At 47.7% G+C, this 25,598-nt stretch overlaps 1 protein-coding gene across 2 annotated transcripts; it reads right to left on the minus strand.

Annotated features, from left to right (window-relative positions):
- Positions 1-3,192: 3,192 nt before the first annotated feature.
- Positions 3,193-25,260, minus strand: LOC116976302. Of its 2 annotated transcripts, XM_033026071.1 has the most exons (4): positions 25,006-25,256; positions 18,588-19,472; positions 11,874-11,876; positions 3,193-4,443 (listed from the first exon to the last, which is right to left on the minus strand). In XM_033026071.1, the coding sequence occupies exons 2-4, from the start codon at positions 19,452-19,454 to the stop codon at positions 3,277-3,279; spliced, it is 2,037 nt and encodes a 678-aa protein (XP_032881962.1). In that variant the 5' UTR covers positions 19,455-19,472; positions 25,006-25,256; the 3' UTR covers positions 3,193-3,276. The 2 variants fall into 2 exon arrangements, with proteins under 2 accessions (XP_032881962.1, XP_032881960.1); XM_033026069.1 differs by lacking the exons at positions 3,193-4,443; positions 11,874-11,876 and having other exon boundaries at positions 16,048-19,472; positions 25,006-25,260.
- Between the last annotated feature and the right edge of the window lie 338 nt (positions 25,261-25,598).

Genomic DNA, 25,598 nt, shown 5'->3' on the forward strand with positions numbered 1-25,598 from the left:
TTTGAACAAGTATTAATGACGCCGTGTTCCTTTGAATAAAATTCACGTGGCGTCATTAATACTTGTTTAAAACACAATTACATTTACTGAGGAATATAGATCGATGACACGTTGAGAATTTCATTTAACTCACCATCATGAGTGAGGGCCCCGGACCGCGAGAAGGGGCTTCTTCCTGGTGTGCAGGTTAGTCATTCACCTACCGACCCACGTTGTGTCCAAAGATCTTATAGCGGATCTTTGGTTGTGTCTCTCTGTCTTTTGCTCACTCCCTCCCTCCCTCTTTCTCTCGCGCTCTCTCTCCCGCTCCCCATATTGTCTCTCTCTAGCTCTCCCACTCCCTCTCTATCACCCTGTCCCCTCAGCATTCCCGGAATCGTTGACGTTTTGCAGTAGACAAAAATGCTGGAGAAACCCTGCGGGTGAAGCATTCGCCTGGCCCGCTGAGTTCCTCCAGCACTCTGTGTTTTTTGTTTGGCTCTGAAGTTGAAGGTGGCTCAGCGGGACGGGCAGCGGCTCTGGGGAGAGGGTTGTGTTTCTGGTCGAGACCCTTCTTCAGACAATCACAAGTACTCTCATCGACGCGAGTTCAGTGCGGTCTGAAGAAGGGTCTTCTCTCCAGAGTCGCTGCGCTGCCTGTCCTGCTGAGTTACTCCAGCTTTATGTCTATCTTCAATTTCAGAGAATTACAATTTCTCACGGGGGGCTTATAACGTCTCTAAACCCCTCTGGGACTCTCTGAACACGTCTTAACCCCCTCTAGCCCCCCTATTTCCCTCTAAACAATTGTAAACACACCTGAACCCATCTGAAGCCCTCTAAACATCTCTAAACCGTTTAAACCCCTCTAAACTAGGAGGCTGCAAGGTGAGTTGGATAGGCTGGGTGAGTGGGCAAATGCATGGGAGATGCAGTATAATGTGGATAAATGTGAGGTTATCCACTTTAGTGGCAAAAACAGGAAAGTAGACTATTATCTGAATTGTGGCCGATTAGGAAAAGGGGAGATGCAACGAGATGCAACGAAAAATGCTCACGGCAGACCAAACGTGTTAAACAGAAATTGGTCAGATATTGAGCTTTACACAGTGAGAAATCATGTGAAATAATCACTGAATTTAATTTTAAATGAATGTACCTGCATGTTATACTGTTTAGTTTGGAGATACCACCAGATAGTCTGGTTGATACAACCAGATCAGTTTGGAGGTACAACCAGATTAGTTTGGAGATACAACCAGATTAGTTTGGAGATACAACCAGATAGTCCACTGAGTTCGCACCGACCAGCGATTTTTGTTACAGATTTGACAAATTTATTTGGCGGCCAATCAAACGCTGTCTCTAGGGGGGTTGCATCCAATCACCAACCAGCTTGCCTTAAAATTCCCGAAACTACACGAAATATAAACATACATAAATTTTTACTTTTCTAGAGTAGGGGCCCCGCCATCAGTTTTCTAATTGGGCCCCGCAATTCCTAGCACCGGCCCTGTGTGTGTTTGTTTGGCGGAGTCTGAGGGGAGAAGCGCCGGCACCAAGAGCGAGCGAACGCGCGGACAGACAGACGAAAGCAAATAGAGCGGAAAAGGTGGCATTTCGGGTCGAGACCCTTCTGCAGACACACAGTCAAGGGAAACGGGAGGTATAGGCATTTCTTCCGTTCCGTCTTCTTAGTACCGTCTATCTATCTTGCTTCTCTCCCCCCTGACTCAGTCTGAAGAAAGGTCTCGACCCGAAATTTCATATATTCCGCTCAATGTTCGTTGCTTTCGTCCGTCTGTCCGCTCGTCCTTGGATTAAGTAGCGCAGGATAAAGATGCGAATTCACGCTCAGGATGGAAACTGAAAACTAGGGGGACACCGTCACCTTGCGTCCCCCACCCCACCCCACCCACCCCATTTCCATCACTGCCATACACTATTAATATTCTACACACACCAGGGCCAATTTACAACTGTTATCGTTAAATAATCTACAAACCTGTCCGCCTTTGGCGTGTTGGAGGAAACTGGAGATCCCGGAGAAATTCCATGCGGAGAACGTACAAACTCCCATTTCCATCACCCATAATCAGGATCAGTTTCTTTGATCAGGATTGAACCAGCGTCTCTGACGCTGTGAGACAGCAACTCTACCGCTGCGCCACTTTGCCGCTTCTTGTCCTTGACTTTTGCATCCGCACCTCACTTGGCCACTTATAATATTTATTTAATGTAATCAAGTTAGATATGATAAATGTCTTTAATAATGTCTTTATTTATATAGCACATTTTTAGTCAACTTGCATTGACCCCAAAGTGCTTCACACAATTACTTCCATACAGACAGGCAAAGGTGGGTGAAGTGTCTTGCCCAAGGACACACACAGGCAAAGGTGGGCGAAGTGTCTTGCCCAAGGACACAACGACAGTATGCACTCCAAGCGGGATTCGAACCAGCTACCTTCCGGTTGCCAGCCGAACACTTAGCCTATTGTGCCATCTGTCGTCCATACCTCATAAACCCCATACCTCATATGGTCCATAAACCATACCTCACCCATATTTTGTACTTACCAAATGGTCCTTGGATACTGTACTCAGAGGACTCCACGACAATTCCTTTTGTGCGTTCAGTAAGTCCCACTATTTATATATTCAGTTGCAGATGCTCATCAAGAAATAAATTGGCAACGATGCACTGCATCAGTGACGTTTTTATCACTGATAGGGTAGAGCAAATTTAAAATAGAGCTGTCTTTCCGGGAGTTGGTTTGACTTACGGGAAAACGGAAGCCTGTTGTGGGACCACCACGCCTCTGAATAATACGTGCCAACAATGTTGAAACTCACAGCACAAAGAGGCCACACATGGCATTTATTACCGGGTATTCGGAAAAGCTGTTCCATTAGTCTCATAGAAACATTGAAAACAGGTGCAGAAGTAGGCCATTCGTCCCTTCGAGACAGCACCGCCATTCAATATGATCATGGCTGATCATTATCCAAAATCGTTCCTGCTTTTTCCCCATATCCCTCGATTCTATTAGCCCTAAGATCTACATCTTACTCTCTCTTGAAAACATCCAGAGAATTGGCCTCCACTGCCTTCTGTGGCAGATAATTCCACAGACTGTATTACCTGATAACCCTCTCACTCCACGACTGACTTGCTCCATGACCAGCTAAGTGGCCTTGTAAACAGCAAAATTCAACATGTGCCTTCCACACCCTGTCTTCAGACTATGAGGAGACTGCTGGACAATTGGCTGGGAGGATCGTGACAATCACGGTCTATTGGTTCAATGCCAGTGGCACGGCATCTTGTAGAGTTGAGTTAATGCGTTCGATTCTCTGTTGAATTTGGCCCTCGAACTCCGCCTTGTTTTTAAGGACCAGCTCCTTGATGGCCTCCATGGCGACTGTGTAACTTTCTTGGAGCTTGCTGCGCTTTACATTAAACAGGGGGTCCGAGGGACTCAGGTTGATGTAAGTTTCCAGACTGGTGACTTGGTCCCTCAGGTGCTTCTGGGAAACCTCCACGTAGGTCCCAGAGATCAGGTGGCAGAGGTTTGCAACACTACAAGCCTGAAAAGCCTCGGTGTAGATCATATCCTTGATAAACGAGTCCTGGGAATAGCCAGGGATGAGTTCGCAGCCTTCACTGTCGCTGGTAAACTGGGTGATGGTGTCATTGAGAGAGACTTTGATTAGGTTGGACATCATCTGGAAGAAGTTGCTCATTTTAGCCCACTGCTCCTTGACCTGGCTCAGAGCACCCAGACCTGTCACCAGCAGCTTAAGGGTAGTGTTGTAGTCTATCTCCTTCACCTGACATCTCATCATAGTCAGCAAGACATCTTCGAGGTCCTTGGTCATCTTCTCCTTGGTCTCGGATATTTTCTGGTAGTTCTCTCTACTGGTGTCCAGTTGGCACTTTGCATGCTCCACTCTGAAGCAGGCTTGATCCAAGACCATTTTTGACAGCCCTTCCTGCACCTTCTCCTCCTTGGAGACACTGGTCAGATTTGGTGGCTGCAGAGCAATGACTGGGGTGTTGCTGGACTTTCTAATGTCTGACATGTACTCCTGAAACTTGCTGGTCTGCTCATTAATGGCAGAGGCAAGGTTTTGCAACTGGGCATCACTGGGTTTCTCGCTGATCTCCTCCAGCTGCTCACACACGGCGATGCCACTCTGGCACAGCTCCAAGGTGGCATTCTTGGCATCACTATCCTCCTCCTGCGCAACCTGCTTCTGGCTACTCAGGAACATGGACTTGTAGTTGGACGAGCTGGTGCCCAGCTGGCTGGGGTTGACGGTCCCACTGTCCGACACCAGGTCCTGGAGCAGTGTACTGGCCACCACCATCTCCAGGGCTTTCACACAGACATTGGCCGAGCTCACAGGCTTGGCCCTATCGGCCTTTGGGTCCACAGAGCCTGCCGACTTCTTGTTCTTCTTGAAGTGCTGCGTGGCTGCATCGGTGATCTCGAGGGCCAAGCTGATGGGTTCCGTCATGCCAATTGCCACCAACTCCGTGGCCAAGCTGTTAGTGAGGTCCAGCAAAGACTGTGTCACATAAACTCCCACCAGGTTCTTTCCACTGGGGATCATCTTAACCGCCTTCTGGTAGGAGACACGCACCTCCTCCATCCTGGCGTAGGTCTCGGTGACCTGAGCCTCCACCCTCTTCTTCTCCTTCTCCATTGTCGTCTTCTTAAGCTGTGACTCCGTCAGTGTTCGCTTGACTTCTTCCATCTGGTCGCTGTACTCAGTCCGGGAGCTGGCGCACACCTCCAGCAGCTCTTGTACCAAGTCAATGAGCAAGGCGAACTCCCCCTCCACAGACTCGGCCAGCGCTTGGCACTGCTCCGCCACCTTTTTCAGGTTGTTCAGCCGACTGGGCAGCATGGCTTTGACTACCTTGGGCTCACGGCTCAGAACCTGCACGGCGCTGGCCAGGTGCTTGGGGGCCATCTGGGTATAGAGGCGTATCTGGTCCATGTTCTTGTGGGCCTTGTTGAAGGCCTTCCAGCCCTGGTCGCTCACCTGCATCAGGCAGGCATGAAAGGATCCCGGATGCCGCAGGAACCGTACGGGGCTCCTTGTTGGATTGAGTTTCACCTGGAAGGCGTCTGCTGCTGATATGAAGATCAGCTCGCCCAGTATGGCTATGGAGATGGGCCCGGGTGTCAGGAACTCTTCCCAGTTGGCGTAGGGCTTCATGATCAACTCCAGGTCCTTCCTGGCTTCCTCCGCTGCGCCCAGCATCATCATACTGTTGACTTTCACCAGGGCCTGAGCCTCTTCAGCTGCCATGGCATCTGACGTATTCACCTGGTAACAGAGACAAGAACACTGGGCTTAGTCAGAGATACGAGTGAGAAGTGGTTCAATCAGTTTCACATTCAGCAACAGGTTGAAGGTTTATGATTCACATCAACTTAATCAGGCACTTGGGGTTCTACTGCTGGAGGGACATCTTTCACAGGTGTGTGGGATCTTTAACTGGTGACTGCCTATTTTCAAACATCGAACAATACAGCAAAGAACACGCCCTTCAGCCCACAATGTCTGTGCTGACAGACTCATCTCTTCATCCTGCACATGCTCCATAAACCCTCTGTATCCTTAAAATTCATGCGCCCACCTAAAAGCCTTTAAACGCCACTATCATATCTGCTTCCACTACACGTCATTGCAGCGCTCCATGCAAAATGTTTGCCCTGCACATTTCTTTTCCCCCTCTGACCTTATAGCTGTGCCCTCTAGTATTTGGCATTTCGTCCCTGGGAGAAAAGTTCTGACTGTCTAATTTATCCGTGCCGTTTATAAACTTCCATCAGATCTCCCCTCAACCTCCGGCATTCCAGAAAAAACAATCCAAGTTTGTCTCACCTTTTATTATAGCTAATACCCTCTACTCTGGACAGCAGCCCAATAAACCTCTTTTGTACTCTATCCAACGCCTCAACATCTTTCCTGTATTAGTTCAACCAGAACTGCACACGATACTCAAAATGTGGCCATACCAATGCTTTATAAAACTGCCAAACAGGACTTCCTGATTCTTATACTTAAATACTCTGACCAATTAAGGCAAGCATGCCATTCTCTTCTTTACCATTCTGACCACTTGTGTCGCTACTATCAAGGAGCTATGGATTTGGACTCCACGATCCCTCTGTACATCAATAAAATCAATTCAATAGTGATCCCTAGTCTCACATTGTCCCACAAAAGGAAATGTCCTCTCCACACTCACCCTGCCCACACTCCTCAGCATCTTACAATTTACATCACCCAACACTATTCTGAACTCCTGTGGACACAAGCCCAACTTGTCCAATCTTTCCTCATGAGACTAGACAGCCCATCAAGGTTTCAGTCAGGTAAATATTTCCTTGTTGTGGTAATTACTTTAAGCTAATTTATATTCTACCCCATCTTACAATTTGTAAATTCAAATGATCAAATTTGCTAATTTTTGTGCGTTCAGCAAGTCCCGCTATTTATATATTCAGTTGCAGACGCTTATCAAGATAACAATTGGCAACGATACACAGCATCAGTGACGTTTTTTTCACTGATAGGGTGGAGCAAATTGAAAATAGAGCTGTTTTTCCGGTAATTGGGTTTACTTACGGGAAATCGAAAGCCTTCAAAAGAAAAATAATACATGCCAACAATGTTAAACCTCACAGCACAGCACAATGTTGAAACTCACAGCACACATGGCAGTTGTACCGGATCTTCGGAAAAGCTGTTCTATTAGTCTCATAGAAGCATAGAAAATAGGTGGGGTAGGCCATTCGGCCCTTCGAGACAGCACCGCAATTGAACATGATCATGCTGATCATAAAACAAAATCAGTATTCCGTTCCTGTTTTTCCCCCACATCCCTCGATCCATTAGCCCTAAGAGCTACACCTTACTCGCTCTTGAAAACATCCAATGAATTGGCATCCACTGCCTTTTCTATGGCAGATAATTCCACAGACTGTATTACCTGATAACCCTCTCACTCCACGACTGACTTGCCCCATGACCATTTTAACTCCATGACAATCTTGCTCCCTGATGGTCTAATTACATGAACTTTATGCCCCATGACAAACTTTCCCCATGACCTTCTTACTCAAGTTTTAATTATGGCCATCTTGTTCCATGACTGGTTTGCCCCACAACTGCCTTGTCCAACAGCAGTCGTGCCCCACGGTCATCTTGCCCACATGGTGATCTTGTTCCATTAATGACTAGCTTTTCCAATGTGAATATTATTGCATAACTGTCTGACCTCACAACTGTCTTGTCAACAATCTTACCCCATGGGTGAATTGCTCCACGACACTTACCTCATGAATGACGCCCACTTGGCCATCTCCCCCGATGAGTCTTAATCCACATTTGTCTTGCCCATCTGTCTTGTTGACCTAATTTACCGGCAACCACTTCACCCCACCAATGGCTTGCCTGAGGAAAGTCTTGCCTCAGGCCACTTGCCTCAGAACAATCTTGCCCTTCGCAGTCTTCCCCACTAGCATTTGATAAGGTCCCACATTAGTGATTAGTGGGCAAAATTTGGTCACATGGTATTGGGGGTAGAGTGCTGACATGGATAGAAAATTGGTTGGCAGACAGGAAACAAAGAGTAGGGATTAACGTGTCCTTTTCAAAATGGCAGGCAGTAACTAGTGTGGTACCGCAAGGCTCGGTGCTGGGACCGCAGCTATTTACAATATGCACCAATGATTTGGATACAGGGATCCAAAGTAACATTAGCAAATTTGCAGATGACACAAAGCTGGGTGGCAGTGTGAACTGTGAGGAGGATGCTATGAGAATGCAGGGTGACTTGAACAGGTTGGGGAAGTGAGCAGATGCATGGCAAATGAAGTTTAATGTGGATAAATGTGAGGTTATCCACTTTGGTAGCAAAAACAGGAAGGCAGATTACTATCTAAATGGCGTCAAGTTGGGAAAAGGGGAAGTACAATGGGATTGGGGGGTCCTTGCACATCAGTCTATGAAAGTAAGCATGCAGGTACAACAGGCAGTGAAGAGAGCAAATGGCATGTTGGCCTTTATAACAAGAGGAGTCGAGTATAGGAGCAAAGAGGACATTCTGCAGTTGTACAGAGCCCTAGTGAGACCACACCTGGAGTATTGTGTGCAGTATTGGTCTCCTAATTTGAGGAAGGATATTCTCTCAGTAGGACAGGCAGTGTCTCTGGGGAGAAGGAATGGGTGACATTTCAGGTTGAGAACCTTCTTCAGACTGAAAGTTGTGAGCATGTGGAATTCTCTGCCTCAGCGGGCGGTGGAGGCCAGTTCTCTGGATACTTTCAAGAGAGAGCTAGATAGGGCTCTTAAAGATAGCGGAGTCAGGGCATATGGGGAGAAGGCAGGAACGGGGTACTGATTGGAGATGATTAGCCATGATCACATTGAATGGCAGTGCTCGAAGGGCCAAATGGCCTACTCCTGCATCTATTGTCTATTGTCTACCACTCTTGCCCTTTGACCAGCTTATTCTATTACAGTTTTGATCACCACTGTCCTGCCCCATCACTGTGACTCCATGGTCCACTCTTCTGTCCCAACCTCTCTCTCCCCTTCCAACTGTACTTTCTCTTACAACTGCAGACAGTGTAACAATGTCCTTTCACCTCTTCCCTTCAATCATCGAAGACCACATTTACCTTCCAGTTGACATAGAAATTTACTCGTTCATTTTTCATTCTACTGCACTGCGTTCATTGATCAGTTTGATCTGCTCTACAGTAGAAAAACCAAACACAGATTGAGAGACCGCTTTGCAGATCACCTGTGTTTGATCTTAGGGTGCTTTGTGCTAGAAATAGTGTAGAACGAGTGTGTCAGGGTGCTAGATGGACAGTGCAGACATGGCGGGCCAAAGGGCCTGCTGCTGTACTGAGTGCTCTTCTGACTCTAGACTCATACATCCCACCCCAATGGCAACACTAGCATCACCCTATTGTAAATATTATTTTTGTCCTACGCATCCCTCGTCATCTTTCATCAACTTGCCGCTAATGTACTTTCTCTTTCCCTGTTATGAGGGAGATCTTCAATCAGAAACGTTAACTGTTATCTCGACAGATGCTATCTGACGGCAGGAAATGGTGTTGGGTGGACTCATTGGACTGAAAGCTGATAAATCCCCAGGGCCTGATTGTCTGCATCCCAGGATACTTAAGGAAGTGGCTCTAGAAATCGTAGATGCATTGGTGATAATTTTCCAATGTTCTATAGATTCAGGATCAGTTCCTGTGGATTGGAGGGTAGCTAATGTTATCCCACTTTTTAATAAAGGCGGGAGAGAGAAAACCGGGAATTATAGACCAGTTAGCCCTACATCGGTGGTGGGGAAGAGCCTGGAGTCAATTATAAAAGATGAAATAGCAGCACATCTGGATAGCAGTAACAGGATCGGTCCGAGTCAGCGAGGATTTACGAAGGGGAAATCATGTTTGGCTAATCTTCTGGAATTTTTTGAGGATGTAACTAGGAAAATGGACAAGGGAGAGCCAGTGGATGTAGTGTACCTGCACTTTCAGAAAGCATTTGATAAGGTCCCACATAGGGGATTAGTGGACAAAATTAGGGCACATCGTATTGGGGATAGAGTGCTGACATGGATAAAAAATTGGTTGGCGGACAGGAAACAAAGAGTAGGGATTAACGAGTCACTTTCAGAATGGCAGGCAGTGGCTAGTGGGATACCGCAAGGCTCGGTGCTGGGATTGCAGCTATTTACAATATACATCAATGATTTGGATGAAGGGAATCAAAGTAACATTAGCAAATTTGCAGATGACACAATAGACAATACACAATAAGTGCTGGAGTAGGCCATATGGCCCTTCGAGCCAGCACCGCCATTCAATGTGATCATGGCTGATCATCCCCACTCAGTTTCCCGTTCCTGCCTTCTGGAAAGTCAGCACCACCAGCGGCTTGAAAGTCATCGCCACCAGCAGCTGGAAGCTCCGCAGACCACAGCTCCACGGTGTCAAAGCCGGCAGTCTCTGCACTCCGGAACTTCAACACGGTGATCACGGTAAGGCATCGCTTGCTCCGCAATGGAATCCTGTGCTGCGCAACCGCTGCTGAAGCTGAGGCTCTGGCCGGTCTCTGGCAGCAAAGGCCGCACCAATCCAGGTGGTAGGCCGCGAGGAGAAGGGGCGAAGATGCGGCTAGGAGAATAGTCGCATCCTCGACCAGGATGTGACCAAGAAAGCAGTTCCCCCCCCCACAAAAAAAGACTAAAAGATTTCCAGAAACAAACTTTAAAACAGACTAAAAATAACAAAAAGAATGCAAGGACGGACAGCTGCAGGCTCGGCAGCCACACTCGATGGCACCACCACTCGACAAGTGTGTGGGGAGATTACGTTGTGTTCGGACAGGATAATGTTATGATGGGGGTTGATTGTTAGTGTAGAGTAGGTGGGTAGACAGACCCAGTCCCCTGTATCCCAGCATTAGTAGAAAAACATAAAAATAATTTTATAATTGCTTTCTCTCAGATGCTTTTTGATTATTTATTGTAGCATTTCTTTGAAGGCAGAGAGACATACATTCAGTGGTCCATTTTCATTTGGAGGCAAGCATCTGTTGCAGAATCTATACACTTTCATTCACAGCGGTTTGTTCAAACCTCCCTGAACCAAACTCTTGAATTGCCCAGGGTACTAAGTTGCTCGTGGGGTTCTCCCTTCACCGGCCCGCCCTTGCTATTGCCCTAAAGCACTTACTTTTGAATCTACCCCCAGTGGCAATGACCTTGTTCAGTATTCAAATACAGCAGGTGGGCTTCTTTGCCGTCCACTAAATTATCACACCAGTGTAGTGAGGCTCAACAGGACCCAGCCAGTACATTTCCTATCTCTTTGGTCTGAACTGATAATAAGGCAGCCCTCTTGAAGATTGTCACGGGTTTATATAAGCTCATGGAGGAGGGATCATCAAAACCACTATCTCCACCGGTCCCTAACCAGCTGGGGGCTTCATTGATAAGTCCACAACCACCCCTCCCCACGCCATCTCCTGACATCCAGTCCTTGGGATTTTGGAACCAAGGCCTGGTCTGGGACACAACTACCTCACTGATACAGCAGGAGGCATCAAAGGCAAGCTCCTAGGGACCAACAATTCAACTGTGTTGGGAAGTTCATAAACCACAGACTACCCAGGGATTTGGCTGTGCCTTTTGCAGTTTTAGTAAGCATATAAAACCTTTTTTTTTAAAGAAGAAAAAGTGCATGATCAATTTAACCCACTGACATTTTCTCTCCGGCCCATACAGACGCAGGAAGCCACAGTGCTGTATCAAGGAGTAGACTCTCCCCAGCCTTGGCTGGGATTGTCATCTGGTTTCCAAGAGCGAACTTTCATTCTCAGGGTGTGGGGTCATCAGTGGCGCACGGAGATATCACAAACTCATGAAAGGCACCATAGAGCAGGATAGGAGCAGAAATAGGCCATTCGGCCTTCAAGTGTACTCCGCCATTCAATCGTGGCTGATCTATCTTTCCCTCGCAACCCCATTCCCCTGCCTTATCCCCATGATCCCTGTCCCTCTTATAATCAGCACCTTATAAATACCCAATGACGTGGCCTCCATATTAGTTTAGGCAGATATTGCTGTTACTACATCATTACGAGGCCAAAACCAAAGTACAGCCTTGCCTCTATGGCGCCTTTCATGAGCTTGTAATATCCTTGTTTTCCACTGATGACCCTATGGGGTGGAGGGAACTACTTGGGTCAAGCAAAAGCTAAGTGGCCTTGTAAACAGCAAAATTCAACATGTGCCTTCCACACCCTGTCTTCAGACTATGAGGAGACTGCTGGACAATCACGATCTATTGGTTCAATGCCAGTGGCACGGCATCTTGTAGAGTTGAGTTAATGCGTTCGATCCTCTGTTGAATTTGGCCCTCGAACTCCGCCTTGTTTTTAAGGACCAGCTCCTTGATGGCCTCCATGGCGACTGTGTAACTTTCTTGGAGCTTGCTGCGCTTTACATTAAACAGGGCGTCCGAGGGACTCAGGTTGATGTAAGTTTCCAGACTGGTGACTTGGTCCCTCAGGTGCTTCTGGGAAACCTCCACGTAGGTCCCAGAGATCAGGTGGCAGAGGTTTGCAACACTACAAGCCTGAAAAGCCTCGGTGTAGATCATATCCTTGATAAACAAGTCCTGGGAATAGCCAGGGATGAGTTCTCAGCCTTCACTGTCGCTGGTAAACTGGGTGATGGTGTCATTGAGAGAGACTTTGATTAGGTTGGACATCATCTGGAAGAAGTTGCTCATTTTAGCCCACTGCTCCTTGACCTGGCTTAGAGCACCCAGACCTGTCATCAGCAGCTTAAGGTAGTGTTGAAGTCTATCTCCTTCACCTGACATCTCATCATAGTCAGCAAGACATCTTCGAGGTCCTTGGTCATCTTCTCCTTGGTCTCGGTTATTTTCTGGTAGTTCTCTCTACTGGTGTCCAGTTGGCACTTTGCATGCTCCACTCTGAAGCAGGCTTGATCCAAAACCATTTTTGACAGCCCTTCCTGCACCTTCTCCTCCTTGGAGACACTGGTCAGATTTGGTGGCTGCAGAGCAATGGCTGGGGTGTTGCTGGACTTTCTAATGTCTGACATGTACTCCTGAAACTTGCTGGTCTGCTCATTAATGGCAGAGGCAAGGTTTTGCAACTGGGCATCACTGGGTTTCTTGCCGATCTCCTCCAGCTGCTCACACACGGCGATGCCACTCTGGCACAGCTCCAAGGTGGCATTCTTGGCATCACTATCCTCCTCCTGCTCAACCTGCTTCTGGCTACTCAGGAACATGGACTTGTAGTTGGACGAGCTGGTGCCCAGCTGGCTGGGGTTGACGCCCACTTGGCCATCTCCCCCATTGAGTCTTAATCCACATTTGTCTTGCCCATCTGTCTTGTTGACCTAATTTACCGGCAACCACTTCACCCCACCAATGGCTTGCCTGAGGAAAGTCTTGCCTCAGGCCACTTGCCTCAGAACAATCTTGCCCTTCGCAGTCTTCCCCACTAGCATTTGATAAGGTCCCACATTAGTGATTAGTGGGCAAAATTTGGTCAAATGGTATTGGGGGTAGAGTGCTGACATGGATAGAAAATTGGTTGGCAGACAGGAAACAAAGAGTAGGGATTAACGTGCAGTAACTAGTGTGGTACCGCAAGGCTCGGTGCTGGGACCGCAGCTATTTACAATATGCACCAATGATTTGGATACAGGGATCCAAAGTAACATTAGCAAATTTGCAGATGACACAAAGCTGGGTGGCAGTGTGAACTGTGAGGAGGATGCTATGAGAATGCAGGGTGACTTGAACAGGTTGGGGAAGTGAGCAGATGCATGGCAAATGAAGTTTAATGTGGATAAATGTGAGGTTATCCACTTTGGTAGCAAAAACAGGAAGGCAGATTACTATCTAAATGGCGTCAAGTTGGGAAAAGGGGAAGTACAATGGGATTGGGGGGTCCTTGCACATCAGTCTATGAAAGTAAGCATGCAGGTACAACAGCCAGTGAAGAGAGCAAATGGCATGTTGGCCTTTATAACAAGAGGAGTCGAGTATAGGAGCAAAGAGGACATTCTGCAGTTGTACAGAGCCCTAGTGAGACCACACCTGGAGTATTGTGTGCAGTATTGGTCTCCTAATTTGAGGAAGGATATTCTCTCAGTAGGACAGGCAGTGTCTCTGGGGAGAAGGAATGGGTGACATTTCAGGTCGAGAACCTTCTTCAGACTGAAAGTTGTGAGCATGTGGAATTCTCTGCCTCAGCGGGCGGTGGAGGCCAGTTCTCTGGATACTTTCAAGAGAGAGCTAGATAGGGCTCTTAAAGATAGCGGAGTCAGGGCATATGGGGAGAAGGCAGGAACGGGGTACTGATTGGAGATGATTAGCCATGATCACATTGAATGGCAGTGCTCGAAGGGCCAAATGGCCTACTCCTGCATCTATTGTCTATTGTCTACCACTCTTGCCCTTTGACCAGCTTATTCTATTACAGTTTTGATCACCACTGTCCTGCCCCATCACTGTGACTCCATGGTCCACTCTTCTGTCCCAACCTCTCTCTCCCCTTCCAACTGTACTTTCTCTTACAACTGCAGACAGTGTAACAATGTCCTTTCACCTCTTCCCTTCAATCATCGAAGACCACATTTACCTTCCAGTTGACATAGAAATTTACTCGTTCATTTTTCATTCTACTGCACTGCGTTCATTGATCAGTTTGATCTGCTCTACAGTAGAAAAACCAAACACAGATTGAGAGACCGCTTTGCAGATCACCTGTGTTTGATCTTAGGGTGCTTTGTGCTAGAAATAGTGTAGAACGAGTGTGTCAGGGTGCTAGATGGACACTGCAGACATGGCGGGCCAAAGGGCCTGCTGCTGTACTGAGTGCTCTTCTGACTCTAGACTCATACATCCCACCCCAATGGCAACACTAGCATCACCCTATTGTAAATATTATTATCTTTCATCAACTTGCCGCTAATGTACTTTCTCTTTCCCTGTTATGAGGGAGATCTTCAATCAGAAACGTTAACTGTTATCTCGACAGATGCTATCTGACGGCAGGAAATGGTGTTGGGTGGACTCATTGGACTGAAAGCTGATAAATCCCCAGGACCTGATTGTCTGCATCCCAGGATACTTAAGGAAGTGGCTCTAGAAATCGTAGATGCATTGGTGATAATTTTCCAATGTTCTATAGATTCAGGATCAGTTCCTGTGGATTGGAGGGTAGCTAATGTTATCCCACTTTTTAATAAAGGCGGGAGAGAGAAAACCGGGAATTATAGACCAGTTAGCCCTACATCGGTGGTGGGGAAGAGCCTGGAGTCAATTATAAAAGATGAAATAGCAGCACATCTGGATAGCAGTAACAGGATCGGTCCGAGTCAGCGAGGATTTACGAAGGGGAAATCATGTTTGGCTAATCTTCTGAAATTTTTTGAGGATGTAACTAGGAAAATGGACAAGGGAGAGCCAGTGGATGTAGTGTACCTGCACTTTCAGAAAGCATTTGATAAGGTCCCACATAGGGGATTAGTGGACAAAATTAGGGCACATCGTATTGGGGATAGAGTGCTGACATGGATAAAAAATTGGATGGCGGACAGGAAACAAAGAGTAGGGATTAACGAGTCACTTTCAGAATGGCAGGCAGTGGCTAGTGGGGTACCGCAAGGCTCGGTGCTGGGATTGCAGCTATTTACAATATACATCAATGATTTGGATGAAGGGAATCAAAGTAACATTAGCAAATTTGCAGATGACACAATAGACAATACACAATAAGTGCTGGAGTAGGCCATATGGCCCTTCAAGCCAGCACCGCCATTCAATGTGATCATGGCTGATCATCCCCACTCAGTTTCCCGTTCCTGCCTTCTGGAAAGTCAGCACCACCAGCGGCTTGAAAGTCATCGCCACCAGCAGCTGGAAGCTCCGCAGACCACAGCTCCACGGTGTCAAAGCCGGCAGTCTCTGCACTCCGGAACTTCAACACGGTGATCACGGTAAGGCATCGCTTGCTCCGCAATGGAATCCTGTGCTGCGCAACCGCTGCTGAAGCTGAGGCTCTGGCCGGTCTCTGGCAGCAAAGGCCGCACCAATCCAGGTGGTAGGCCGCGAGGAGAAGGGGCGAAGATGCGGCTAGGAGAATAGTCGCATCCTCGACCAGGATGTGACCAAGAAAGCAGTTCCCCCCCCCCCCCCACCACCACAAAAAAAGACTAAAAGATTTCCAGAAACAAACTTTAAAACAGACTAAAAATAACAAAAAGAATGCAAGGACGGACAGCTGCAGGCTCGGCAGCCACAATCGATGGCACCACCACTCGACAAGTGTGTGGGGAGATTACGTTGTGTTTGGACAGGATAATGTTATGATGGGGGTTGATTGTTAGTGTAGAGTAGGTGGGTAGACAGACCCAGTCCCCTGTATCCCAGCATTAGTAGAAAAACATAAAAATAATTTTACAATTGCTTTCTCTCAGATGCTTTTTGATTATTTATTGTAGCATTTCTTTGAAGGCAGAGAGACATACATTCAGTGGTCCATTTTCATTTGGAGGCAAGCATCTGTTGCAGAATCTATACACTTTCATTCACAGTGGTTTGTTCAAACCTCCGTGAACCAAACTCTTGAATTGCCCAGGGTACTAACTTGCTCGTGGGGTTCTCCCTTCACCGGCCCGCCCTTGCTATTGCCCTAAAGCACTTACTTTTGAATCTACCCCCAGTGGCAATGACCTTGTTCAGTATTCAAATACAGCAGGTGGGCTTCTTTGCCGTCCACTAAATTATTACACCAGTGTAGTGAGGCTCAACAGGACCCAGCCAGTACATTTCCTATCTCTTTGATCTGAACTGATAATAAGTCAGCCCTCTTGAAGATTGTCAAGGGTTTATATAAGCTCATGGAGGAGGGATCATCAAAACCACTATCTCCACCGGTCCCCAACCAGCTGGGGGCTTCATTGATAAGTCCACAACCACCCCTCCCCACGCCATCTCCTGACATCCAGTCCTTGGGATTTTAGAACCAAGGCCTGGTCTGGGACACAACTACCTCACTGATACAGCAGTGGGCATCAAAGGCAAGCTCATAGGGACCAACAATTCAACTGTGTTGGGAAGTTCATAAACCACAGACTACTCAGGGATTTGGCTGTGCCTTTTGCAGTTTTAGTAAGCATATAAAACCTTTTTTTTTAAAGAAGAAAAAGTGCATGATCAATTTAACCCACTGACACTTTCTCTCCGGCCCATACAGACGCAGGAAGCCACAGTGCTGTATCAAGGAGTAGACTCTCCCCAGCCTTGGCTGGGATTGTCATCTGGTTTCCAAGAACGAACTTTCATTCTCAGGGTGTGGGGTCATCAGTGGCGCACGGAGATATCACAAACTCATGAAAGGCACCATAGAGCAGGATAGGAGCAGAAATAGGCCATTCGGCCTTCAAGTGTACTCCGCCATTCAATAGTGGCTGATCTATCTTTCCCTCGCAACCCCATTCCCCTGCCTTATCCCCATGATCCCTGCCCCTCTTACAATCAGCACCTTATAAATACCCAATGACGTGGCCTCCATATTAGTTTAGGCAGATATTGCTGTTACTACATCATTACGAGGTCAAAACCAAAGTACAGCCTTGCCTCTATGGCGCCTTTCATGAGCTTGTAATATCCTTGTTTTCCACTGATGACCCTATGGGGTGGAGGGAACTACTTGGGTCAAGCAAAAGCTAAGTGGCCTTGTAAACGGCAAAATTCAACATGTGCCTTCCACACCCTGTCTTCAGACTATGAGGAGACTGCTGGACAATTGGCTGGGAGGATCGTGACAATCACGGTCTATTGGTTCAATGCCAGTGGCACGGCATCTTGTAGAGTTGAGTTAATGCGTTCGATTCTCTGTTGAATTTGGCCCTCGAACTCCGCCTTGTTTTTAAGGACCAGCTCCTTGATGGCCTCCATGGCGACTGTGTAACTTTCTTGGAGCTTGCTGCGCTTTACATTAAACAGGGGGTCCGAGGGACTCAGGTTGATGTAAGTTTCCAGACTGGTGACTTGGTCCCTCAGGTGCTTCTGGGAAACCTCCACGTAGGTCCCAGAGATCAGGTGGCAGAGGTTTGCAACACTACAAGCATGAAAAGCCTCGGTGTAGATCATATCCTTGATAAACGAGTCCTGGGAATAGCCAGGGATGAGTTCGCAGCCTTCACTGTCGCTGGTAAACTGGGTGATGGTGCCATTGAGAGAGACTTTGATTAGGTTGGACATCATCTGGAAGAAGTTGCTCATTTTAGCCCACTGCTCCTTGACCTGGCTCAGAGCACCCAGACCTGTCACCAGCAGCTTAAGGGTAGTGTTGTAGTCTATCTCCTTCACCTGACATCTCATCATAGTCAGCAAGACATCTTCGAGGTCCTTGGTCATCTTCTCCTTGGTCTCGGTTACTTTCTGGTAGTTCTCTCTACTGGTGTCCAATTGGCACTTTGCATGCTCCACTCTGAAGCAGGCTTGATCCAAGACCATTTTTGACAGCCCTTCCTGCACCTTCTCCTCCTTGGAGACACTGGTCAGATTTGGTGGCTGCAGAGCAATGGCTGGGGTGTTGCTGGACTTTCTAATGTCTGACATGTACTCCTGAAACTTGCTGGTCTGCTCATTAATGGCAGAGGCAAGGTTTTGCAACTGGGCATCACTGGGTTTCTCGCCGATCTCCTCCAGCTGCTCACACACGGCGATTCCACTCTGGCACAGCTCCAAGGTGGCATTCTTGGCATCACTATCCTCCTCCTGCTCAACCTGCTTCTGGCTACTCAGGAACATGGACTTGTAGTTGGACGAGCTGGTGCCCAGCTGGCTGGGGTTGACGGTCCCACTGTCCGACACCAGGTCCTGGAGCAGTGTACTGGCGACCACCATCTCCAGGGCTTTCACACAGACATTGGCCGAGCTCACAGGCTTGGCCCTATCGGCCTTTGGGTCCACAGAGCCTGCCGACTTCTTGTTCTGAACCTTCTTCTTGAAGTGCTGCGTGGCTGCATCGGTGATCTCGAGGGCCAAGCTGATGGGTTCCGTCATGCCAATTGCCACCAACTCCGTGGCCAAGCTGTTAGTGAGTTCCAGCAAAGACTGTGTCACATAAACTCCCACCAGGTTCTTTCCACTGGGGATCATCTTAACCGCCTTCTGGTAGGAGACACGCACCTCCTCCATCCTGGCGTAGGTCTCGGTGACCTGAGCCTCCACCCTCTTCTTCTCCTTCTCCATTGTCGTCTTCTTAAGCTGTGACTCCGTCAGTGTTCGCTTGACTTCTTCCATCTGGTCGCTGTACTCAGTCCGGGAGCTGGCGCACACCTCCAGCAGCTCTTGTACCAAGTCAATGAGCAAGGCGAACTCCCCCTCCACAGACTCGGCCAGCGCTTGGCACTGCTCCGCCACCTTTTTCAGGCTGTTCAGCCGACTGGGCAGCATGGCTTTGACTACCTTGGGCTCACGGCTCAGAACCTGCACGGCGCTGGCCAGGTGCTTGGGGGCCATCTGGGTATAGAGGCGTATCTGGTCCATGTTCTTGTGGGCCTTGTTGAAGGCCTTCCAGCCCTGGTCGCTCACCTGCATCAGGCAGGCATGAAAGGATCCCGGATGCCGCAGGAACCGTACGGGGCTCCCTGTTGGATTGAGTTTCACCTGGAAGGCGTCTGCTGCTGATATGAAGATCAGCTCGCCCAGTATGGCTATGGAGATGGGCCCGGGTGTCAGGAACTCTTCCCAGTTGGCGTAGGGCTTCATGATCAACTCCAGGTCCTTCCTGGCTTCCTCCGCTGCGCCCAGCATCATCGTACTGTTGACTTTCACCAGGGGCTGAGCCTCTTCAGCTGCCATGGCATCTGACGTATTCACCTGGTAACAGAGACAAGAACACTGGGCTTAGTCAGAGATACGAGTGAGAAGTGGTTCAATCAGTTTCACATTCAGCAACAGGTTGAAGGTTTATGATTCACATCAACTTAATCAGGCACTTGGGGTTCTACTGCTGGAGGGACATCTTTCACAGGTGTGTGGGATCTTTAACTGGTGACTGCCTATTTTCAAACATCAAACAATACAGCAAAGAACACGCCCTTCAGCCCACAATGTCTGTGCTGACAGACTCATCTCTTCATCCTGCACATGCTCCATAAACCCTCTGTATCCTTAAAATTCATGCGCCCACCTAAAAGCCTTTAAACGCCACTATCATATCTGCTTCCACTACACGTCATTGCAGCGCTCCATGCAAAATGTTTGTCCTGCACATTTCTTTTCCCCCTCTGACCTTATAGCTGTGCCCTCTAGTATTTGGCATTTCGTCCCTGGGAGAAAAGTTCTGACTGTCTAATTTATCCGTGCCTTTTATAAACTTCCATCAGATCTCCCCTCAACCTCCGGCATTCCAGAAAAAACAATCCAAGTTTGTCTCACCTTTTATTATAGCTAATACCCTCTACTCTGGACAGCAGCCCAATAAACCTCTTTTGTACTCTATCCAACGCCTCAACATCTTTCCTGTATTAGTTCAACCAGGACTGCACACGATACTCAAAATGTGGCCATACCAATGCTTTATAAAACTGCCAAACAGGACTTCCTGATTCTTATACTTAAATACTCTGACCAATTAAGGCAGGCATGCCATTCACTTCTTTACCATTCTGACCACTTGTGTCGCTACTATCAAGGAGCTATGGATTTGGATTGGACTCCACAATCCCTCTGTACATCAATAAAATCAATTAAATAGTGATCCCTAGTCTCACATTGTCCCACAAAAGGAAATGTCCTCTCCATACTCACCCTGCCCACACTCCTCAGCATCTTACAATTTACATCACCCAACACTATTCTGAACTCCTGTGGACACAAGCCCAACTTGTCCAATCTTTCCTCATGAGACTAGACAGCCCATCAAGGTTTCAGTCAGGTAAATATTTCCTTATTGTGGTAATTACTTTAAGCTAATTTATATTCTACCCCATCTTACAATTTGTAAATTCAAATGATCAAATTTGCTCAAATGCTGAACAATTGATAAAGAAAATGCTGGCAGTAATGTTTAAATGATTGGTAACCTGGCAACAGACCTCAAATCCCCATTGACTCCACTCTAAACTGGAAAAATACAGGAACTACACATGCCACGGAGTCCCAACAGCCAGTGCTTGCCAATACCACCCCCACCCTTACGCCCTAGCCGTTACAAAACACTTAGAACTTAATAGTAGGATTTGACAGAGCACACCTGGATTTATGAAATGTCAGGTTTTTGACAAGCCAGGGAGAGTTTGTTGAGTCTATTTTGATAAGCAGAATAGTGAAGGACAAACAGATCTGAAGAAGGGCCGCGACACAAAACGTCACCTATTCCTTTTCTCCAGAGATGCTGCCTGACCCGCTGAGTTACTCCAGCATTTTGTGTCGATCTTCAGGATGGATAAGTGATGTATTCAGACTTACAGAAGCCATCAGCAAGGTGCTTCACCATAGATTATTAAGGAACATTTGAGCACACATGGTATTACAAGTAAGGTACAAGTGGAATGACAATTGATTAACTAATAGTCAACAATGCTGGAATAAAAGGGTTGGAAAGCTGTGACTAGTGGGTGTTGCAGAGATCAGTGCTGGGGCCCCAGGTGTTCACAATCTGTATCAGTGACACATGAGAGCATTATTTGCCATATATCCTGGTTTAGTAATGAAGCAAAGCTGGGCGCCAGCGCTGTGGGCCATGATGAGAATGCAGGGAGACTTCAGGGAGATGTTTACAGGTTAACTAAACACACAAGGACATGGATATAACATCACCCACAGAAAAGGCCTTGAGAAAATAGGGGCAAAGTAGGCCATTCAGCCTGTCCTGCCATTCATATGGTCATGGCTCCTCTGCACCAGGCCCCAACTCCTCTTCTGCGCCAGTTTCTCATCGTGCTCAATTCTCTGATATTTCAGAAATGTATTTACTTCCTCCTTGATATGTAGTGATAAAAGTAGATGAAACTCATAAGTTATAGGAGCAGAATTAGGCCTTTTGGCCCATCGAGTCTACTCTGCCATCCAACCATGGCTGATCTACCTTTCCCTCTCAACCCCATTCTCCTGTGTTCCCCCCATTTAAACAGAAAGGTATCAGTGTTGAGAAGAACTTGGGTGTTCTTGTACCCACTTGAACTTTAACATTTATGTACGGCAAAGCATCAGGAAGACCAACAATACGTCGGCTTTTATTGCAACAAGATTTCAGTATAAGAAGCTTGAATCTTGAGCAATACACAAAAACACTGGTTTAATTCAGAGAGTGAGGCAGCATCTGTGATGGGATTGGACAGGCAGCGTTTCTGCTCGGGCCCATCTTCAGAAGAAAGTGTGTTCTAATTACATTGGACCCTGATGAGAGGTCATTGGATTATTGTGCACAGGACCAGTCTCCAACCAAAGGAAGGATGTACTGTTTAGAAACATAGAAAATAGGTGCAGGAGTAGGCCATTCGGCCCTTCGAGCCTGCACCGCCATTCAATATGATCATGGCTGATCATCCAACTCAGTATCCTGTACCTGCCTTCTCTCCATACCCCTTGATCCCTTTAGCCACAAGCGCCACATCTAACTCCCTCTTAAATATAGCCAATGAACTGGCCTCAACTACCTTCTGTGGCAGAGAATTCCAGAGATTCACCACTCTCTGTGTGAAAAATGTTTTCCTCATCTCGGTCCTAAAAGATTTCCCCTTTATCCTTAAACTGTGACCCTTTGTTTTTACAGAGAGAGAGGGCGGGAGGGAGGAGGAGAGGGGGGTGGGAAGGGGAGAGAGGGGGGAAGAGGGGTAGAGGGGGGTTGGAGGAGGGGACAAGGAGGGTGGAGGAGGGGAGATGGGTGGAGCGCAGAGAGGGGAGAGGGAGATAGGAGAAGAGGGGGAGATGGATAGCTTCAACTTGTCATACGAGAAGAGATTAAGCAGACGTGTCCTACACTTCCTCTTTATTTTAGAGCAGTGAGAGATAATTTTAACGTTAATGTTTTGTCTGAGCGAGGTGTCTAGGATTAGTGGAGGAGGGGGGCAGGGACGGTCATCTAAAGCAAAGGCGAGAATAATTTTTACCCCCAATAGTTGGTGAGTCTCTGGAATTGTCTGCTTCAGGGGTAGGGGGTGGGAGAGGTGGGGGAGGGATGGAGAGAGGGGATGGGGAAGGGGAGAGAGGGATAGGGGGAATGGAGAGGGGGAGAGATTGGTGGGGGCGGTGGAAGGGGAGAGAAGGATGGGGAGAGGGGGGGGGAGGATGAGGGGGAGAGAGTGGAGGAGGGAGAGAAGGGGAGAGGGGTGAGGGGAGAGGGGGGAGGAGTGAGGAGGGATGAGGGGAGAGGGGTGAGGAGCGGTGAGGGGAGAGGGGAGAGGGGTGAGGGGAGAGGGGAGAGGGGTGAGGGGTGAGGGGAGAGGGGTGAGGGGTGAGTGGAGAGGGGTGAGGGGTGAGGGGTGAGTGGAGAGGGGTGAGGGGTGAGGGGAGATGGGAGAGGGGTGAGGGGTGAGGGGAGAGTGGAGAGGGGTGAGGGGTGAGGGGTGAGTGGAGAGGGGTGAGGGGAGATGGGAGAGGGGTGAGGGGTGAGGGGAGAGTGGTGAGGGGTGAGGGGTGAGGGGTGAGGGGTGAGTGGAGATGGGAGAGGGGTGAGGGGTGAGGGGAGAGGGGTGAGGGGTGAGGGGAGAGGGGTGAGGGGAGAGTGGTGAGGGGTGAGGGGTGAGGGGAGAGTGGTCATCACCAGCCCCACGTTAACCATCACCCAGCTCCCTCACCACCCACCTTCATCACCATTGGCTCACCCTTCATCCATTCCTCAACTTCCTCACTATCACTCCTCTTCTCTCTCCATCACCCCCCTTACTATACCCCTCATTCTTTCTCCACCCCTTCCACCATACCCCACCATACCCTAGGTATGTTGCAAAACCTACCTTCAGCGGGGCTGCAGATCTGTCCCAGCCCGTGTGCGTGATTTTGGCGCCGTTGAGAGGGGCGGGTTTAAAACGCGATTTTCCCTAGGCTATTCAAATCAAGGTTGTTCAGCCTACTTAGTTGCTGACGAACAATTGCTGCGAGGTTCATTCGCTGCGGCTATTTTTAAACTTAATTGGTTAATTTAATTGTTATAGTAGGTTAAAAATTATCCTCTAAACCCGCGACCACCGACAACGGGACGGATCTCTTACAGGGGACAACGGAAGGTAGGTTGTTTATTTTTACATTAAAAAGGGCTTCTTAAGATCCCTTTATACAACGTTTTATGTTGCGAGTAGCCCCATTAAATCCCGCAGTATTTTTCTGGGCATATGGGGGGTACAAATCTACCGCAATGGGAATGTTCCAAACCAGCACGTTCCACAAAGTTCCACAGGATCCCACTCGAAAGCCGATTTAAATGGCCATTAATTTACAGCAATTGAACACTAAATTCCTTCCATTTGGCCTATAGATTAATGTAAATGAGATTTTAAAATCATGTTTTATTGTGAATTCTTTGTGAATGTTATTTGGACACTTAGGCTATTTAAAAATGTTAATCTTTTCTTAAGAAATGGATAGATGTTTAGATCTAGTAATTGAAGTTTGGAATTAGCTACAATTGGGTAACTAACTAATCATATGCTTAAATTTCAGGTCATCCAAGTAAGATTGTTTCATATTTGTTTCAGAATGCTTCAATCTATAATAACTGAAAATGTCTTTCAGTTCTCTTAATTTTTAATAAAGTTATGGCCATTTCACTGTCCTCGATCACAGCTTTTGTGTTAAGTCAATGGGAAATCAACAGGGAACAAGATGCTAAATGGCCATAACTTTTTTAATACTGAAGATATGAAAGTGAATTAGCTGTCAAATTAAACTTATTTTTATGCTTTATCTGATGGGATAAATTGCAGTCTTGATTTTTAAAATGTCAAAATGTTGTAACATTGTTACATACACCCCCCTCCAGAGTCTCGCTCCCCCATCTGCTGAGAAATTTGAAGACATTACACCTCATGTCTGACTCCCCCAGACAGCGCCTGCCCTCTGACAGCCTCCAGCTGTTACTGGTGTCAACCCCACTACCGGCGGGCTCTGTTCATTCCCCGTATCGTCCTCGAGGGACGAGACAAAGGGCGAACACACTGTGTGTCCTTTAAAATGACGATTTTATGAGCTGGTTTTACTGGGCAGCATCCTTCAGTAAAATGAACCGAGGCCCCGAGTAAGCGCCGCACAGCCTCTCCCACCTACAGCCTGAGACATTGCCTTTACAACCTGGTGTGCAAGATAGGATCTTTGCTGGGGTGTGCTCACTCTAACCGGGGTGGGATTGCAACAGGAAGGCTAGAAATGAGAATGGGCGGAACAGGAACACTATGTTTAAGTAATACTGTACCTCGGGCGCTGCGGGTGGTTTGTAGTTGCAGTTCAGATCCGGCAGGCTTGGAGAGGAAGGGACTCGCAGACCCCACTGTCTGCCGTGTGAATGCGTGTCTTTCCACAAAGCTCCTTGCTCTTCGCCACGCCCGCTGCAATCAAAGATACAAGAGGAGCTCCTCTAGTATCTTTGGCTGCTGTGGCCTGGGTCGATTGGCTTCCTGTCATGTGCTCAACGCTTCCCAGCTGCCTTTCTTTCCAGCTAAACAAGAACTTGCTCGACAGCTTTCGAGTCTCTCCCACAGCAACCAGTCGAAACTGTAAAAACAGGAAACGCTACAACTGGCTTCCCAGGGTGGGGAATCTGTACATTTCAACCTCCGTGCCGATTAGTTATAAATCTAATGTATATTAACAAAATACATTTAACAGCTTCTCACGAAGAATAAAATGTTTGTTATATATAAACAGGTATTGTTAGAGACTCGGGCTCTGGAACATTAGTCAGGAAACGATGTAAGGTAAAGTGTTGAGACTATGCAAATAAATCCCCAGGGCTTAGTCTGCATCCCAGAGCAAAGATCATCTTTATCCCAGAGTACTCAGGTGTGG

Source organism: Amblyraja radiata, chromosome 8 (genome assembly GCF_010909765.2).
Source record: "Amblyraja radiata isolate CabotCenter1 chromosome 8, sAmbRad1.1.pri, whole genome shotgun sequence".
In the NCBI taxonomy this organism is placed as follows: Eukaryota; Metazoa; Chordata; class Chondrichthyes; order Rajiformes; family Rajidae; genus Amblyraja; species Amblyraja radiata.

Excerpts from the sequence above, each read along its gene's own strand:
- LOC116976302 (XM_033026071.1), bottom strand. The coding sequence starts at position 19,454 with ATGGCAGCTGAAGAGGCTCAGCCCCTGGTGAAAGTCAACAGTACGATG.